The 19,416-nt window shown below is 37.6% G+C and overlaps 2 protein-coding genes across 5 annotated transcripts; one reads left to right on the top strand and one right to left on the bottom strand.

The window, feature by feature from the left end:
* The first annotated feature begins 4,445 nt into the window (after positions 1 to 4,445).
* On the top strand, positions 4,446 to 7,450 carry LOC147537777 (uncharacterized). The gene is made up of 3 exons (XM_086644751.1): positions 4,446 to 5,741; positions 5,822 to 5,959; positions 6,152 to 7,450. Exons 1-3 carry the CDS (start codon positions 5,358 to 5,360, stop codon positions 7,208 to 7,210), a joined length of 1,581 nt encoding a protein of 526 aa, XP_086500877.1. The 5' UTR covers positions 4,446 to 5,357; the 3' UTR covers positions 7,211 to 7,450.
* A 2,791-nt stretch (positions 7,451 to 10,241) lies between these two features.
* LOC147537778 (uncharacterized) lies at positions 10,242 to 13,321 on the bottom strand. Of its 4 annotated transcripts, none has more exons than XM_086644594.1 (9): positions 13,037 to 13,321; positions 12,056 to 12,589; positions 11,815 to 11,960; positions 11,622 to 11,688; positions 11,477 to 11,539; positions 11,253 to 11,363; positions 11,073 to 11,156; positions 10,940 to 10,987; positions 10,242 to 10,556 (listed from the first exon to the last, which is right to left on the bottom strand). In XM_086644594.1, exons 2-9 carry the CDS (start codon positions 12,149 to 12,151, stop codon positions 10,419 to 10,421), a joined length of 753 nt encoding a protein of 250 aa, XP_086500720.1. In that variant the 5' UTR covers positions 12,152 to 12,589; positions 13,037 to 13,321; the 3' UTR covers positions 10,242 to 10,418. The 4 variants fall into 4 exon arrangements, with proteins under 4 accessions (XP_086500720.1, XP_086500721.1, XP_086500723.1 ...); XM_086644595.1 differs by having other exon boundaries at positions 11,622 to 11,764; positions 11,900 to 11,960; positions 13,037 to 13,232; XM_086644597.1 differs by having other exon boundaries at positions 11,815 to 12,103; positions 13,037 to 13,166.
* Between the last annotated feature and the right edge of the window lie 6,095 nt (positions 13,322 to 19,416).

Genomic DNA, 19,416 nt, shown 5'->3' on the forward strand with positions numbered 1-19,416 from the left:
GGGGTGATCGATGCTTTGTATTGGGGACTGTGTCTCTTCTTCCTCTCGATACTAAACCTTCGAGGTCTTGTTCGTCCGATTTTCAAAAGAAACTTTATCTGATTTCGTCTGGAAACAAAGGAAAGAGGGAGTACAGAGAAGTGAAAAAGAAGAGAAATAAATTTTTTATTTACGTTACGTCGCCGGTCGGAGATTGTCGGTCGGAGATTGTCGGTCGGCGACTTAACGCCGTTAGGTCAAAATCGATTTAAGCATTGCCTCTTGAACACACATTGCCTTTAACCAAATCAAAGATTGCCTTTAGCGAGATTGCCTTTAACAACTTTGGGCATTCCCTTTAAAATCTCCCAATAAAGATAGCCAAAAATGCTATACAATAATAGGTACACAAAAGGCTCTCCTCTCCTCTCCTCTGTTTCTCTCTTTACCTTGATCAATTAGTTTTCCGGTGAAGGGTCTCCCTTCGCCGGAATTTCCTCTTTTATATGTACATATTATATCTTCAATCCTTCTTCTCTCTTCTTCCATTTCTTTAGAGAGAGAAAGTAAGAAGAAGAAGAACCTTTACTTCCTCTGTTTGTCGCTCATCTTTCATTGAAGAGCATGATCCTCTATGCAATTTCCCCCAAAATCACCACTACCCATAACCATTATAACTACCATAATGATCTCTTTCACTCTCGCAACAAATTTATTCTTCGATCTAGTTACTTTTGTACACAGAGAACAACTATTCTACCTCTCTTGATTAAATGAAAATGAATGTAACTACTTCATTTTTCTATTATTCTTGGTTGTTGTAATTATTTTGTTGTGAGTTTCTCCTTTGTTCTAACAAAGATGTTGATTAAGAAGATGAAAACGAAGATTATGAACCATGTGAGTAGAAAAGACAAGATTATGAACCATGGTAGGCAGTGAAATCCAACTATTCAAGAGTTGATGATGGCGGTTTTTTCTATGGTGGTGACGGTTTTTCGGTGATGACGGCGGTTTTCCGGCGACGGTTTCCGGCGACAATGGCGGTTTGCCGGCGAATGTGACGGAGATTTAAATTAGTTTTTCTTTATTCTGTATTAATTTTTGTTTTGTTGACCTTTAGGGTCCTTTTATTCGTGATCTTTAGGATCCTTTCATCTTTTTCTTTCTTTTTCGTCAGAGTCTAGTCCAGTTTCTTTCTTATTCACGAGGTACTTTGCATTTAAAGGTATGCAACTCTCATGAAGTTGGAAGAGAGAAATAACAATTTCATCCATGTAAACAATGTGATTTTATCACTTATGAATGGAAATTGATTCCCGTGGCTTCAAAAAAAAAAATAGGTACACAAAGACATGGCCCATGGATATGAACTTGTGACAGGTTGATTAAAAACATAGATCAAATGCTGCTTGGCCCGAGCAGGAGTCCGACTCAGACCTAATATCTGACGTGGCCCGCCAGCTCGGACCAAAAGTCATTTCCCGCTGTCCACGTGGAGAGAGAAAACATAAAATATGATTTATTCAACTTCAATCCTTGATTATTCAAATTCAATCCTTTTTTTTTTGTTTCCCATCTCAGAGTTAAGATAGAGGGAGAGAGAGAGAAAAAAAACTCGAGTAAACCCTTGCAAGGTTGAAGCTCGATTAAGGGAGAAGAAAACGAGAGGAACTAGCCAGAGAGAGAAAACGAATTGAAGAAGGGGATTTAGGGTTTTTTGTTAGGATTTATCATCATCTTTGGAAAATCAATGAAATAGTAATTAAGGAAAGATTTGATTCTTGTAGTTCTTCATCAATATGGAGGAATAATGACGCCTTTTCATTAGGATTCTTCAATTTGATTACCGTTTTACTCATAACTATTGTTCTTCATGTAATTAGGGTTTTACTGTATACCTGAATTCATTGGTTGAGGAAAAGAGACTAGTTTTCGGATCATTGAATTTAAAGTAGGTAAAGATTGATTGGGTATACTGAGTCATTGTTGTTGTTCTTTTAGAGAGAGAGAGAGACTATGAACAAGAAAATGTAACTCCTAAAGAACAATCAAGAACTACCTATTTCACTCTAATATCTCCTTTTTAGAGATCCCATTTTTCTGAAACTGAAATTTGTAGATTTTACCTTCTGATCTTATTGATGAAAGTTGGATAAAAAACTCACACTCTTTGTTCAATGTAATAAGTAAATCATCGGGGGGGGGGGGGGGGGGGTTGATGCAGGAGAGCCATTTCCAAGTTTTACAATGGAAAATCAAAGACATAGTGATACACTAGCGGACTAGCCTAAAAGATGCTTCAGGTTCTCCTTCCAAATACCTTGCAAGGGTTTACCCGAGTTTTCCTCTCTTTCTTTTACTCTGAGATGGAAACAAAAATGGGCTGAAGTTAAATAATTAAGGACTGTAGTTGAATAAACCATATTTTATGTTTTCTCTTAGAAACTTGGGGTAAGTTCTCAATACCTCAAACCTTACAAATCTTGCCTCACAAGATTCGGTGATAATCAAGTCGAAACCGATGGGATCGTATCGTTTCCCATGCTAATCGGAGCCGGAGTAGCAAACAAAGTCATGATGCTCAATTTCGCCATAGTCGAAAAATTACATGCTTACAACGTCATCCTAGGGAGAAACTTCCTGAGAGAATCTGGGGTCGCCGTCTCTATAAATCACCTGATGACGAAAGCAATGGTGGATATATAAATAGCCAAGATTGTCTCAAAGAAAACATTTTCCGAACTTTAGATATTTCATATCCTAAAGTCTGAGTGATAAGAAATGAAGTTTTGATTAATTTGTTATATGTTTTCTTTTAGTGTTCAAGGGTGGATTCAAATTCTCTAGGTTTTTTTCTTACTGATTTTCTTTCGATCATTTATTATTTTCGCTTTGTTTAATTTTATCATAAAAAACAAATCTCAACGTTCCTTACTAGTTTAGAATTAGAATAGATTATCCAACTTGACTTCGTAGGATCCACCCGTACTTGCTAGGCCTACACTACAAAGACCCATGCAATTGCGGTTATTTTATTACAAAAACACGAGTTTGATTTAGCCTATTATTTAGGTTAGGTTAAATTCAATGGCGCCGCTGCCGAGGATGGGTTTAGAAATTTGTTTTGATCTTGAATTAGTTAGTTTTAGGGTTTTAAAGAGGCCTTGGGCAAACGGCCCAAAATGAGGGGAAGAATGAGGACCGGGCCCAAGGCAGTCCGGAATTAAGGATCAGGTCCAAAGTGTCAGCCCCTTGAAACTGGAAAACTCAAAGACCTTCGATTTCTATGATATTACGGATTTGCCATTAAAAAAAAGCGCGAAATTGACCCACTTTTTGGCCAAAATCTGACGTCCAGTCAGGTTTGGAATGACTGCTCCACGCCAACGTCACTTCCCCATTACCTCGAGCCCACGCCTTTCAGTTTTGGAAACCGCTCACTCTCTCCATTACTCCATTACTCCTGATTCTTCGTCCCCATTAACGAAAAGAAAACCGCTCACTCTCTCTCTCTAAAAACCAGTTCAAAACTCTCAAGTTGTTCTTCATTTCGTTAGTGCAAGATCAGTAAAAGAAAAACTCTGAAGTTGTTCTTCATCAAAGGTAAGTTTTCTCAAAAAAAAAAATTAGGTTTCCTTTAACAAAAAGAAAAACCCTAAATCTGAAGAAAAACCCTAAATCTGACGAGAAACCCTAAATCTTCCTTCGAAATCTGTTACAAATTTAACTTCCTGTTTGCAGATGGTGAAGAAAAGCACAAAAAAACCTCACCAAAGAAAATCCCTACTGAACCAGCAACGACGAGGTCGAAATCAGTGAAAGAAAAGAAGATGAAAGAAAAGCAACCAACAAGGAGTAGCCCTCGGGGGAAGATGTAGGTACAAAAGTCCACACTCTTTTTTTTTCCATGTACATGGTCCAGTGCTCTACAAACTTTTTAGTTCCCATGCACAAATCCTTACGTTTTACTATTTGACAAAAGGTTTGAAGTGTTTTACAGTTACGAACCTAACTCATTTTAATTTCATGTACATGATCCAGTATTCTAGAAACTTTTTAGTTCCCATGCACAAAGTATTTCGTTTTACTTTTTGACAAAGCTTTGAAGTATTTTACTGTTACCATCCTAACTCTTTTTAGTTTCATGTACATGATCCAGAGGTCTAGACACTTTTTAGTTCCCATGCACAAAGTATTTCGTTTTACTGTTTGACAAAGCTTTGGTCAAGATCACTGTTAGTTTTATAATGTTCGTTTTATAGTTTACTGTAAATAGATAGTTTACTGTCAGTTTTATAGTTTACTATAAGTTTATTTGTTCCAAAACAGACAAAGCATACCTTACTGTACACTAGACAATACATAATGCACTGTCAATTTTATAGTTTACTGTAAATTGATATGTTTCAAAACAAACAAAGCATAGCATACTGTACACTATACATTACATAATGACCTGGCAGTTTTATAGTTTACTATAAACTGATTTCTTCCAAAAAACACAAAGCATACCATATGGTAAACAATACATTACATAAAGCACTGTCAGTTTTATAGTTTACTATCAATTGATATGTTCCAACACTCACAAAGCATATCATACTGTACACTATACATTACATAATGCACTGTCAGTTTTATAGTTTACTGTAAATTGATATGTTCCAAAACAGACAATCATAGCATACTGTACACTATACATTACATAATGCACTGTCAGTTTTATAGTTTACTGTCAATTAATTTGTTCCAATACACATATGGCTTACCATCCTGTACACTGTACATTACATAATGCACTGTAAGTGATATAATTGAGGGTAAAAAAATTAGTTCAAACACACACAGCATACCATACAGTACAGAATGAAATATATAACATACTGTCAGTTTTTTAATTTACTGTAAACTTATTTGTTCCCGCAGGAAGCGGAACCACAAATAGTGAAGAATACCAAAGGCAAGAGGAAAGCCACCCAACAACCAGAGGGTCCTCAACGAAAAAAAAGGCTCCATCAAAAGCTCAAGGAGAGGCAAGTGAACAGAGCGGAAAAGAGTTGAAAAACCGACCCGACAAACTTAATAGCAAACTGTCAAAGGCATACAAGTGGTCCCTTCGTAAAATTTGGGACCAAATGAAGACAACTTATTTTAAGTTGAGTGACAGACAAAAGGAGTTGTTGGATGAGACTCCTTTCAAATACCTATTGAGAGCCTTCAATGACAACAAGATGGAAATGGCAAATCCCGTTCGTCCAAACAAAGCTATCTTTGAATTACTCAGCCTTTACAATACCAAGACTGAAAGATTCACACTGGCAGGATAAGAGCTTCAACTGACACCAGAGGATGTGGCTCTCATCCTGGGCTTGCCAATGGAGGGGGAAATGGAAGATGTGATACCCAAGACCAAGGTATTAAGGCAACCGCAGATTGACTTCTGTGTCAAATATTTCGGAGAAGTACCTGGTTATGTGACATGTCACTCGGTATCCGATGCTCTAACCAAAGCCGTAGACGATGAAGATGTGGATGATATGGATATTTTCAAGCTGGTAATCTTATCACTATCTGCTAATCTACTCTTTGCTTCGAGTACTGGTTACTCCATTCCCCCAATCTTCCTCAACTTCTTGGAATCGATGGAAACCATAAAAAAAGTATCGTGGGCAAGAGCAGTGCACGCGTACATGATGGACAGGATCAGTTGGCACCCACACGATCCAATCAAAGCTTCTGGATGCCTAATTGTCCTTCCAGTAAGTATTATTTTTTTCACCACAGTTGGTATATTCAGTGACATTTTATTGGTTATATAATTGATTTTATCTCTGAATAGATCTGGTTCTGCGAGCATACTCTATGCTACGATAGAATAAGCAAGGTTAAGGATGAAGTGCCTCGATTGGTGAGATGGTCTTTGCAAGAAATCGATAAGACATTCGACGACAAACTTCAGAATCTTATAGAGGACCAGGTAAAATTCTGCATCTAATAGTTGAAACATATAAACTGTAGTAACAAATTTACAGTCTGTGTTTTAATGTATCAACAGGTTTATAATGTGCTGTCAGTGTGGTAATTAACCGTCAGTTTTCTAATGTCTTGTCAGTTGTCTAATTTTCAGTAAGTTATGTTACTTTCTGATTTATTTTTTTAAATCTTGCAGGTATATGAAAGAAGAATCTGGCCAGAAAATGATATTGAAAGTAAAATTTTGTCAGAAGGAGAAAATCCAAAGAGCTTAACCAATTTGTTGAAAAGAATAGAGAACCAAGAAAGAGAAATCTCCCTTTTGAGACAGGAGCTGGCCAAAGCATGCGCAGAAAGAGACTCAGCTGTAAAAGCTTATTCCGATGTGCTGCAATCAAAAGATAGAATGGAAACAGCAACATATGAAGGGGGTCCAAGTCAAGAACATCTAGAACCTGAGGGGGAAGAAACTACGCAAGCAGCAAGGGAGGAAGAACAAGAAGAAAATGTAAGTGAGAGTGATGGGAGGGAAGAGCAGGATAAAGGACAGGAAAATATAGAAGAGGAGAAGGAACAAGAAAGAAGTGCAACTGATAGTGGTGAAACTGATAAAGAAGAAGAGGGTAAGGAAAAAAGTGAGACAGAAAAGGATGAGGAGAGGAATAAAAAAGGAAGTGAAACTGAAAGTGAGAGTGGAGAAGAAGAAGAAGAGGAGATAGAGAAAAATGAGGGGAACCAGGAAGGTAAGAGTGATAGTGAAAGTGAAAGTAGTGAAGAAGAAGAGACAGTGAGAGTAGTGGAGAAAAATGAGGTTAATAAGGCAGGAAAAAGTCAGATAAGTGAGAGTGAGACCAACAGTGAGAGTAGTGAAGAAGAACAGATGGAGATAAATGAGGGTAAGAAGGAAAGTGACAGTGAGAGTAGTGAAGAAAAAGAGACAGTGAGAGTAGTGGAGAAAAATGAGATTAATAAGGCCGGAAAAAGTCAGATAAGTGAGAGTGAGACCGACAGTGAGAGTAGTGAAGAAGAACAGATGCAGATAAATGAGGGTATGAAGGAAACTGAAATAAAAGAAAAAAATGGAGAAGAAAGTAGTGAAAGTGATGAAGACAAAACTGAAAGTGAAGAAGAAACTGTGAAAGACGGTCAAGCAGAGGAAAGTGACAGTGAAACAGATGATCATGATGAATCGTCCGAGTCAGAGGATGATGCAAAGAAGCAAAAGCATGCCGGCAAAGGAAAAGGCAATCTCTAATCTCGATTACAGTCAAACTCATTTCAATCAAAGTTAAATAGTACTAAAGAGTAGTTAAGGATAGGAGGTTTTATGACATGTTTAGTGTTAGTGGTTATCGTATTAAAATGGCTTGAACAAAGGTACTTTATGACATATTAGGTGGTTTCCTTTTAGTCAAGGTTTTTATGAACTTATGTTTACTTTAACAGAACTTTAATTCATGTTATTCTGCATATCGTTTAACTACATGTTACTAAACGGGTACTGGGATTGAGTTTACTGATCGGGAACTTTACCATGCATCCTCAGTTGTTTTCTTACCCGTAAATTTGAAAATATCAATGACATATATTAATTCCCGATTACATAAAAACAGATAAATACAAAGAGAAGGACGGAAAGGATGAGAGAGATGAGCTTTGGGGCAAGGACGTTAATTTATCGAGCGACGATGACTCTTGGCTTCAGAGGATTCATAACAGAGAGGAAACACTAAAACTACAACAAAAAGTTCAATTGTTAAAAGGTAAGATTCGCATATTTTTGATTCAAATAGATGAAGTTTATGTTATTATAGTGATTATAAATTATTTAACAAACCTAATCTCTAACATTGTATTAAAAAAATGTAGCAAGTGAAGAAAAGGGTAGTACAATCAGCAACAACCAACTAACGGAACCAAGCTTTGATCTGGGAATTGACTGCACACAAATAGTGTAGGGATTTACACCCTTCTACTAGTGTTTATAGCGGAAATATGACATCTAATGTCTACACTAGTATTCCCAGGATCACATGCAAAACTAGTAATTAATCTAATGGAGATAGTAGATTACCTTAATCGCTTTTCCCTCGAACTAGTTGAATTGATTGAAGAAGACCAAGAGCTTCAAGTGTAGCTCCTCTACTTGGGACACGAGCAATCAATTTGATCTCCCACCTTGTTGTATAGCTAGCACACCAATGGTGGTTGGAAAAGAAGAACACCTTCTTCTTTGACTAGATTGATAGTAATGGGAATTAGCTCACTTTCTCCTCTCTACTTGATGTGGTAGAGTAAAAAGCTTAGAGAGAAATTCCACACCTTATTCTCTGCCCTAAGAGTGTTTATATAGAACCCTAATAAGAATCCACCTCCTTTTAGGTTTCCTAAAACACCCTTTAGAATAAGATTTAGGGAAATAGTCGAAAATAGCAACTATTGGTATTTTCTCAATTCCCTAAGGAGGAGGTGTCCAACCACCACGAAAATTGGCAGATATAATGTTTATTATATCAGAAACTAACCCTCCAAAATTCAGCCCAATCCGAGTCCTAGAAGTACCCGAACCGGTCTAGGCCCAAAAACCCTGTTTTTGGCCTTTTTGTACTATCTTTGCCTAATTCCTTTTAGGCCTATGAGATATGTTTATGGGACACTCCCATGATTATATCTCACTCCCACTAGTCATATCCTAGATCAATTTGTCACTCTTATGTGTAACCCGTTGTAGGATCCGATCGAAGTTAGCCGCGAATTACTTCGTAATTCGACGATCGTAGTTGGTCTCTAGCTACAACTCTACGATCCCTAAATCAATCGGACTTGATGATCTTCCACATCAATTGTCCTATCCGACAAATTGTTCGCATTGTCACCTTGGTCGAAGGACATCTCCTTCAACTCCTTCAGACTCCCACTTGGACTTAGAACAAGTGCAATGCCTCGATTCCCGTGTCAATTTAGTATCCCATCTGATACGTCACATCATTCAGACTTTCTTGATATCCGAGTACAACTGTAAAAGACAAACGATTAACTTTTAATCCGTTTGAGCGCGGCCACGCATTTTCAGTTGCTACTCATCAAGTGGCCTTGAGACACTTTGTACCTAATGTGATTAGGGTGACACAATCCATTCTTGCGCTCCCACTTAACTTCATGTCTATCCTGTCCTTCCCAGTATCCGTCTTTATAACCTCCTTTTACGGCGCGGCGTTTAACGGAACCAAAGTCGGGCATTCCTTACATAAGATGAGTGGAGCACTCATGTTTTGAGGAATTTCTCCAATTGTCTTTATGAGAAGTATTGACGTTCATCACGAATGATGTACTTCTCATTTGAGGGTTATCCAGTGTATAAACCTTTTATACACCCACGTAGTCGAATAGAATATACTATTCCTATAGCCCATGAAACTGCGCTAACCCATCGACTCCCGTGCTAGTCTTCGTGAGTCATTGTTGTCCATGCAATGACCTGGACCAGGGATTTTTGATAATAAATATTCCAAGTTCACTTAATAGGGTTTCATTCATCAGATCACGTATCTGACAAACCTATTCGGAACGTTTTATTATCTATGGACTGTCGTTTAAACACTAAACCAAGTTTAGACGACTGGTGAAATAATTCTTATTATTTCTGATAACGAGAGTTGTAAATCTGAGCCTCTTCCGTAAAACTCCTTTTACCCACTCAGTTTTACTTGTCGAGGTTTAAAATTACACCTCATGCCTTAGACTGTGTATGAATCTCATACTATGTCTTAGGTGACAGTTTAGTTTGACTACCGTGGTAGTCGGTTTTAAACTTTGCTTACTACAAAAAAAAGGGTCATTAGGGACGGCCTAAAATTGTCCCAAAAACGTAAAAACCGTCCCTAGTAGACTATTGGGGACGGTTTCTATCTGTCCCAGACAGTGGCGTCCCAAATAGTTTTAGGGACAGTTATAGCGACAGATGTGTTCCGTCCCCAATACTAATTTTGGGACGATTAACGACTGTCCCTATAGAAAAGATTTTAGGGACAGTGATCAACTGTCCCTGAAAGTTTGGCAAAAATAACCTCTCGTCTGCATTTGGGACAACTGACATCTGTCCCTAAAATTGGCGAGAATTTCTGTTGCTTGTTTTGGGACAGTTGATAGTCGTCCCTAAAAATTTGGGGGGAATTTTTTGTATTGCATTGAAGACGATTAATTTCCGTCCGTACAAATTCGACAAGAATTTTTATATGGCTTACATTTGCGAAAGCTATGAGCTGTCTCTAAAAATATTGCGAGAATTTCCTTTGAGGCAGATATATTTAAATACAAATTGTCTGTAATCAAATAAATTTGATACTTCCACTTAAAACGGATTCAAACATCGATGATCAAAATATTATTTGTAGCTATTGTCAACTTTTACTAACTAGAGTATTTAACAAATATTAACAAAAGAACATCCGAGATGTATGTTACTAAACGGGTCTGACATAGCAAATCGTATTTGTTACCAACCAGAAACTTGCACACACTATCATTTGCATATCTATCGATCTCATTGAATACTGCTTGAGGTGATTGAAACTCTCCATGGCAGTAACATCATAGACAATCTGCAAAATCTCAAGTATCAGTTTGTGTCTGATAATAAAAATCGAAAAAATATAATGCAAATGACAATTCATGTGAACTTATACCCTTAGCAAAGAACACAAGGACAAAATTCAATGCATCTATACTTATGCACAAAACAATTTCCTATAATCTCAACAAAAAAAATCCTATCAGAGGCAAAAAAAAAATTAATAAATTTGTACCAATTAAATAGCTGCTTTGTGGAAATTGTCACTTTGTGTCATCCACTAGTGATTAATTAATTATTGAACTCTACATTATTGTGTAAATAATTATTTAACTGACACATACACACTCTTACACGAGTGGCGAGTCCATGTTACAATTTAGTAGACGAGAAAAAGCACAGAGAAAAGGATACCTCATCTTTGGAGAGAGAAGACAACTTCGGAATAAGTATCGCAACATCCTGTAAGGTAATAAGAGTCAATGACAATAAAAACTGAGAAAAAGTTTCAAATATTGAAAAACTGAAGCTAGAGAAAGCAATGAACCTTTAACTTTGTTTCATATAGATTTTTAACAGTTTGAATCAGATCCGCAGAAGGAGAAGTCTCTTCAGTCAATATTTGTAACACCTTCCAGAAAAATAGTAATGAGTCACTATCATCCATGAATAGACATAGAGGCAAAGGCTAAGCAAATTGAGTGTTAAGGAGAAAAAATGAAACTACCGGCATCAAAAGATTTTCGCTTCCTTGTTGGGGATCAAATATTATAGGCAAAAAATCAGAATATGATGACCCAAGATTCCTCATAAGATTAGGGATGTGCCTATGAACAGCCTGCGTCAAATTGTTTGTTCAGAACAGATAGTAAGATGTCCCATGTCATTGGCAGTTTATATCATCACTATCTAGTTTTTGCAATTGCTTAAAACCCAAACAATAAGAAATACCTGTTTAACAGTCTTAGGAGTCCATCCATATACATCAAATACAAGTTGAAGAAGACTAGGTTTCTGCAAAAAAAGCAATAGCACATGAAAATGAGTACCCCAACACAAATTCGATCTAACATATCAAACAGGTTCCAAAAAGTACCTTTGAGCATAGAGAAAAAAATAGCGACATGTAGCGTTGTGCTTGGGAAAGTGGAACTGTTGGAACACTGCACACAATTGGTTGGGTGAGTTTCGAAGACTCACTCTCAGAAGCTCCAGTTGTAGAAGTTTCTGATCTCCAACCTGAAGAGGAGAAATCAGGGCTTTAGCCAAACCAATAAGCGGAAACATACATTTCTTCTGCTTTTGTCTCAGACAAGTCAGCTTGTGCAGCCTTTGTATTTAATACTTGATGATCCACAACCGATAATAGCATACTTGTAGCGAATTCTTCGACATTTGTTGATGCAAAGCTAAGCGGATAAAGCTTGTTCGAAACCTTATTGACACAAATATCACAGGTCAAGACTATACATAATACTTTCATTGCGGGAATTATTACTATTGCACATGGTTAAATAATTCTATGCATACCAGTCTGATATCCTTTGCGTGCACATCATCTTGAACATGGATAGCACTCTGCCATCGAAAATATGTAATAGTAAGTAAAACCACAAAAGAAAGCATTGGATAAATCACGGAAGTAGACGGAGAAGAGGGAGAGAAATTGCTAAATCATATTTCACACAATATACGACGCAAGGCTCAGTAATCATATGTCCAACAAAGCAACCATTCAAATAAGACTGGAACAAAACCAATTTGATCCAACTTTCCCTGAACCTTAATCCAGCTTCTCTTTCCTCAATGGAGACATTAAACCACAACTCTGAAGCATTGTGAGGAAGAGATGGGTACATTTTAAAAAACAAAAGACTAGCCGAATATGAGAAAAAATCAAAAACAAAACAATAAGAAGAAGAATAAGAAAAACAAAAGAGAACAAAAAGAGGACAAACAAGGTGAAGAAAATGATTATTTTCAAATCATCTCCTCCATGCTGACTGATTTGGCTTCTGCCTGATCCTAAATGGTCGGCAAGCTACTGTTGCTCAATGCTCACCCCTAAATACAAAAGCCTTGATAAATGAGCAGATGATCCTAGGTGTCATAATAAATGATATATAGTAACAAGCAACGAAGTCTGTTGAATTTTTTAACTATGGTTATAATCAAAACTATAACAGAACTGTTTTGATATGAACCAAATGTACCTATTATAACCATATCGTACTCACCAACAATGATTATTTATGAAAAGATACAACTGGTGTCCTTTCTCATTTGTCCATTCAATACGTTTGCACGTCAAACCCTAATTAAAACTAGTCCTTGACTCCTTGACGTAGAGGAAATTAGAAGTCAATTGAATAACTTATTGAAATAGAAAAGATTGCTGCAAAACGTAATTGAGATTTCATGTTAAAAACTCGTATTAATTGATTAATTTGAAGAAGAAGAAGAAGAAGAAGAAGAAGAAGACAAGATGTCCAAGAGGAGGAAGAACCAAACCTGGCGGTGAGGAGATGCCAACAGAGCCAGAAAACCCTAGAAGAAGAAGGTGAACAAATTGCATAAGCCATTACTCTGATTGTAGAAGAAGATAGAGAGGGAAATCGTGTAGAGGAAGATAGAGAGGGAAATCGTATTGTCATGGGAAACTCTAACTAGAACGAGAAGAAGAAATCGTGCGCCAACTCTTGGGGACGGAAAAAGAGGTGAGAGAAACCAAGGGGGGGGAAAGGAGTATCTGTTTGCGCCAATTTTTGGGCGAAATTTTCACCACTTTTGAAGCGCAATTTACTTTTTGTCCCTAAAATTATTTATCCGTCCCTATTGTAATCTTAGTAGGGACAGATATCAAAAAATGGTCCCTATTTTGAAAATACTAGGGACATACGGTAAAATGGCTGTCCCTATTGACCGTTTTTTTATTATCAATTAATTTGAAGATTACTATCTTCAACCTTGATAATATCTAGTAATCTTTACTAGAGTTAAGGCCTTTAATTCTTTGTGTAGTATTTGCAACAGTTCCCGGCTTAAAACACTTTTAGCCTACTTTCCTTCCATGTCTGGAAGTTTGCTACGATGACATGTTCAACTTTGTACTACTTCATCCTTTAGCCTTCTAGGATGTACTAAGTAGTGTTTCGGTTTTCCAATCCGAATTCGGATGTTTAAATGCTAATCATGTCCAACATGATTGACTTTATGTTTTCGAACATAAATGTCTCTCTCATGCGTGCTAGCTTATCGGTGTCTTTTAGACTCCGAGTTTTGCAACGCCCTCTGTCATGAGTTTTTGGGTCGAAATTCTTTTAGACTTTCCGAGTCTTAGATTTTCTGTTTCGGATCTCAAGCATCTCAGCGTACTGAGTCTCTCTAATCCTATCATCCTTTTGATCTATGCTTATAGATCTTTAGATGCCCAAAATGGCATTTTATCCTTTTGTGTGTGGTCCTTTATTGAGTCAGTTCGTTACTGTTATACAACACCTTATGTCGTACTCAATCTTTTGTATGTACTCTGCATACGGACCCGGAAGGTTTGTTTACTCCCACTTACCTTCTTGAAACTCGTGATTCAAGATTTTCTTTATTCTCCAGGAATCAAATTTCTCTGATTGCCTTTTGAATCGAAGATTCTAACTCTTGCGTGCTTTTAATCCGTCGATAGATTTCTGAAGCATGCTTGTGGACATAACTTGATTGGAAGAATCTATATTCTTCTTGTCTCGTTTCGGGAAACACGAATGTTTCCATCCTTCTCAGTTTTCTATTTTGGAAAACCAATTTAGGTCTTTTGTTGACTTAAATTATCAAGCTTCATGTCTTGACGAGATATGGATTCCACGATGATTTTGGGTTCTAGCCAAAATCTAGAGTCAGTTTCCGTTTCTGCGCAGGTCTTTTATCTCTTCAGAAATAACCTTTATTTTCTGTGTCTTTGAGATTTGACCTTTTAGGGCTTTTGAACAACAATTTGGAATTTTCTCAATTACTTTAAGATATTCCTTTAGAGACACTTTCACTTGTTTTGAGAGTTCTCCGGCGAATGACATTCGCTTTTGTGCGGTGGGTTTATAAGATCATGTCTTTAACCTTTCCTTTTCCGAGGAGCCGCAGTTTGTTGCTCTTGGTCGACTTTAATCGTCTTGTACAAGTTTCATGATTGTTCTTCATGACCCTCCATGATTTTTCTCATGATCGAATTAAATCGACTTGTACTTTTCTCCCACTTATTCTTGTAATAATTAGTGTTTTTCTCCCAGACGACCAGGTGTGCTAATTATTAGAAGAATACTATCATGAGCAACAAACACTTTGTTCTCTTGATTGGTTGTGGAAGAAGCCCAAATTTCTTTCAAAAGAAATTGCGTCAGATATTAGCTAGTTCTTGTAATGCTTTTACAAGCTTAGATGTTAGACGGAATTTTGGTAGTTTTGTGAGAAGCTATGTCTAGACTAAATGGATTTTGGAGGATAGAGTTTGATTCGTGTTTTTCATCTTAATCCTTTTGGACACTCCAAATATGGATAGGTTAGAAGTACGTTTGAAGATCAATCTCTGTTTTTGACTCAAGGCTTTCTTTCTTGTCAGTTTGATTCATGTTTTGGTTATAGTGGACTTGTTGTCCTCATCCCTTTCCGATTGGGATGAACCTATCTTATAGGTTTTTGACCAATTTTAGAATCTTTTGGTATAGTTTGTTAAATTTAGCACTTATTAACATCTCAATTTAGAAATAAAGTTCTTTATTGATTCTCCATAATACTTAGTACAGAGATGATGTTAAAAAACTAGAAAACGATTAATCTAGAATAGTGCCTAAAGTAGACTTCGATCCCTTTCAGCATCCTTAGCAGTCGAGGCTTCTGCTCCCTCTTGGATCTTGTCTTCCTTAGCCAAATACTCAGTTCCCAGCTGCGCCTGTACATTCACAATGAAAGGGAAATTTTAGGTATCATATACCAAGGTTTGGGAATTTTTCAGTATTTGATAAGTTAACTGTTTATACCTGAATTGGAAGCCACTGTTCCATTCTTTTTGTCCTCCAAGAACTTAGGGCAGTTTCTTTTCCAGTGGCCCTTGCCATCACAGTAGAAACATTTGGTGTCAGGAGGAGGACCTTTGTCTTTAGGTTTGGCAACTCGTTTGCTTTTACCTTTTGACGTGGTTTTCTTCTTCTGTTTTCCACCTTTCTTGAACCCTTTGTCCTTTTGTACCATAAGAACGTCCTTCTTAGTTTCCACTATAGCGACGTCCTTTTCGGCTGTTAGAAGCATAGAATGAAGTTCCTCCAACGTTTTATCCCATCCATTCATGTTGTAGTTCATCTTAAACTGATTAAAACCACTATGGAGGGAGTGAAGGATAGTGTCGGTAGCTGTCTGTTGGCTATAAGGGAAACCTAGTTTAGCCAGTTTGCCTATGAGCCTGATTATTTGACGAACATGAGGCCCAACTGGTTTTCCCTTTTCAAGGCGCATGTCCATAATCGCTTTAGAGGTTTCAAACCTCTCCAATCTCGACTGTTTCTGGAACATTTCCCGAAGTTGTCGCATCATGGAGTAAGCATCCATGTCTATGAACTGCTCTTGCAGAGTCGGTTCCATGGTTGCTAGCATTAAGCAAGTTACGGGCTCTGCCTTTTTCCGCACACTCCTTTCTTCATCTATCTCTTCTTTAGTCGAATTATCATCCAATACAGGAATTGGAATTTCTAGTACATGTTGCTTTCCTTCCATCCTGAGAACTATTCCTAGGTTCCTTTCCCAGTCAAGGAAGTTGTGCTCATTCAGCTTCTCCTTGTCGAGAAGTGAGCGGAAGTTGAAAATATCTTTTGTCATCTTTGAACTACATAAAAGAAATGGCAAAGTTTTAAAACTCGTTATCGTTTTTGAAAAACATTAGTTTTCCCACATTATTCAATATAAAATCGTCCCCGATTGAATAAGTGATTTCAAGACCCCAGTTCTTCGAAGTAAAGCAGACGAAGGCCCTACCCTTTGACTCCGTCGTTCCGGGTGAGCGAACTACTTCACTGATCATACCTTATGACTCTTGGTTGATAGATTTCATTAATGAATGACTAATCTATCCTTTTGCCTCGAGTATCCAAGACTCTCTTGCTGATCTCGTTGAGTAGAACCATTTAGACGTGTAGGCCTCTTCTATAGACCTACCCGCATTGTCCCAAGGTAGAGGAGGTACTCTGCGAAGGCCGACCCACCTTCCTCGAACAAGGGCGCAACGAGTGTCTTAATCTGGATAGGCGATTACTCAAGATTACTTTTGGGGACTTTTACGCTAGTCTAGCGTTTGTTATAGTGAACTATTTAGCCTAACTAACATCCACGACATAAAGCGTAAATAAGTAAGTAAATGCGCGCGAGAAAGTAAATCAAGCAGACATGGATCCTAGTATGGCCCCTAACCTAGAAGATCTAATCACCCTTGGTTTTCTTCTTGTTTCACCTTTTGGTTCGTCTTAGATCGCCATCTTTGAACCTCCATTGATTTCTCCCACTCGCCTTTGGATTTCATCCTCGAGTTTCTTCAATGGACTCATAGACCCTAAACTCTAATTACAAGACTCTAACGATTCGCAGATCGTATAAACTTGAAATTAAAATTAATTACAAAGCATGCACCCATCCGTGCTTAAAACAAGAATAAAGAAATAAATCTATGGCCATACTAGTTTTCCGCATTCACATCACATGCAATCATATAATATATCAAGGCTAAGAATTATATATGCATGATTATCTTGGGAGATACTTTTGTTGACATCACATGTCACATTACGGACCTTAAGTCTAAATTCGAAGAATTCTACTAATGGTGCTTTCCGGTTTTATCTTTTATGATTTCTAAACTCATCTTTAAGAAAAACTCCGTTTTGGGCTCGAGGAATCCCGGGTCAATTTCGGAAAAAATATTGGTTCGATTCTTAATGATTTCATAAATCAATTTAAAGAGAAATCCGTTTTGGGCTATTGGATGGCCCGGATTGATTTTGGAATTATTTGGTTGGAATCGGAAAAATTTTTGGCAAAAACTCCCACTCGAATGATGGTCCCTTTTCGTGGTCCGAAAAGCCTCGAAAAAGCCCGGGACAAGTCCTAGACAAGTCCCGGCCCAAGCCCAAAAAGGGTTCGGACAAGGTCCGGACATAGCACGGCCCATAGGGCCGGCATGTCCTGGCCGAGGCCTATCAAGGCCTGGTCTCGTCCTGGCCGGAGCCAGGACGCTAGTCCATGTACCAGACGCGTCCTAGACGTGTCTGGTACTGGACCGGACCAGCACTAGGTGTCTCGGACTAGTCCGAGACACCCAGAACCTCCCAGACGCGTCTCCAAGACGCGTCTGGTCGAGTGCTCTGGACGCGTCCTAGACGCGTCCAGGAAGCTCCTTCGCAGCTGCTGGTCGCGTCTTCAAGACGCGTCCTTAGTAGCTGCTCTGGACGCGTCTCAAAGACGCGTCTAGAAGCTTCTGTCGCAGCTGCTGGTCGCGTCTTCAAGACGCGTCTCAGCAGCTGCTCTGGACGCGTCCAGAGGACGCATCCAGGAGCTTCTGGTCCGGCCAGGAAGCTTCCTGGCCGGACACTAGGGTTTTTCAAAACCCTAGTTTCCAAAAAGAAATTTTTTATTTTTTTTTCTTATGCAACTCTAAGTTGCTATTTTCCAATTTTTAAAACTTTTCTTAAATTTTTGAAATTCCTTTTAGAACACTTCTAAAAAAATTTTAAAACTTTTAGAAACTTTTAAATTTTTCCAAATTTGTTTTGAGAGCTTCCTAAAGTCAAAACTACTCTTTTTAGAACACTTCTAAAATTCTAAAATTCCAAAATTTTGTTTTTCAAAAGTTTCCAAAACTTAAAAACAACTCTTAATCAAACCAATTTTGGATCAAAATCTAGGTTTTTGAAATTTTTCAAAGAACAATTTTGAAATCAATTTTGAAAAATCTTTGAATCCAATTCAAAATTAATCAAATTTTATGTTTTAAAATCTTTTTAAACATAACTATCAATTTAATCAAGCATGGATTAGTTTGAAATTCAATCAAATTGAGACTTTTAAAACACTTTTAATCATCAATGTGATTCTCAATTTGAAAATTTATTGAATCCCATCAAATTATGAGTTAAAATACCTTTTTTAAAATACTTTTATAAACTCAATTTTCAAACTATCAAGCATATAAATTAGTTCGATTCTTAGCAAAAACTTGTTAATAGCAAGAGGCTCTGATACCACTGTAGGGATTTACACCCTTCTACTAGTGTTTATAGCGGAAATATGACATCTAATGTCTACACTAGTATTCCTAGGATCACATGCAAAACTAGTAATTAATCTAATGGAGATAGTAGATTACCTTAATCGCTTTTCCCTCGAACTAGTTGAATTGATTGAAGAAGACCAAGAGCTTCAAGTGTAGCTCCTCTACTTGGGACACGAGCAATCAATTTGATCTCCCACCTTGTTGTATAGCTAGCACACCAATGGTGGTTGGAAAAGAAGAACACCTTCTTCTTTGACTAGATTGATAGTAATGGGAATTAGCTCACTTTCTCCTCTCTACTTGATGTGGTAGAGTAAAAAGCTTAGAGAGAAATTCCACACCTTATTCTCTGCCCTAAGAGTGTTTATATAGAACCCTAATAAGAATCCACCTCCTTTTAGGTTTCCTAAAACACCCTTTAGAATAAGATTTAGGGAAATAGTCGAAAATAGCAACTATTGGTATTTTCTCAATTCCCTAAGGAGGAGGTGTCCAAACACCACGAAAATTGGCAGATATAATGTTTATTATATCAGAAACTAACCCTCCAAAATTCAGCCCAATCCGAGTCCTAGAAGTACCCGAACCGGTCTAG

Source organism: Eschscholzia californica, unplaced genomic scaffold (genome assembly GCF_041429995.1).
Source record: "Eschscholzia californica isolate CP2 unplaced genomic scaffold, dmEscCali1.0.p SCAF_5, whole genome shotgun sequence".
NCBI classification, from domain to species: Eukaryota; Viridiplantae; Streptophyta; class Magnoliopsida; order Ranunculales; family Papaveraceae; genus Eschscholzia; species Eschscholzia californica.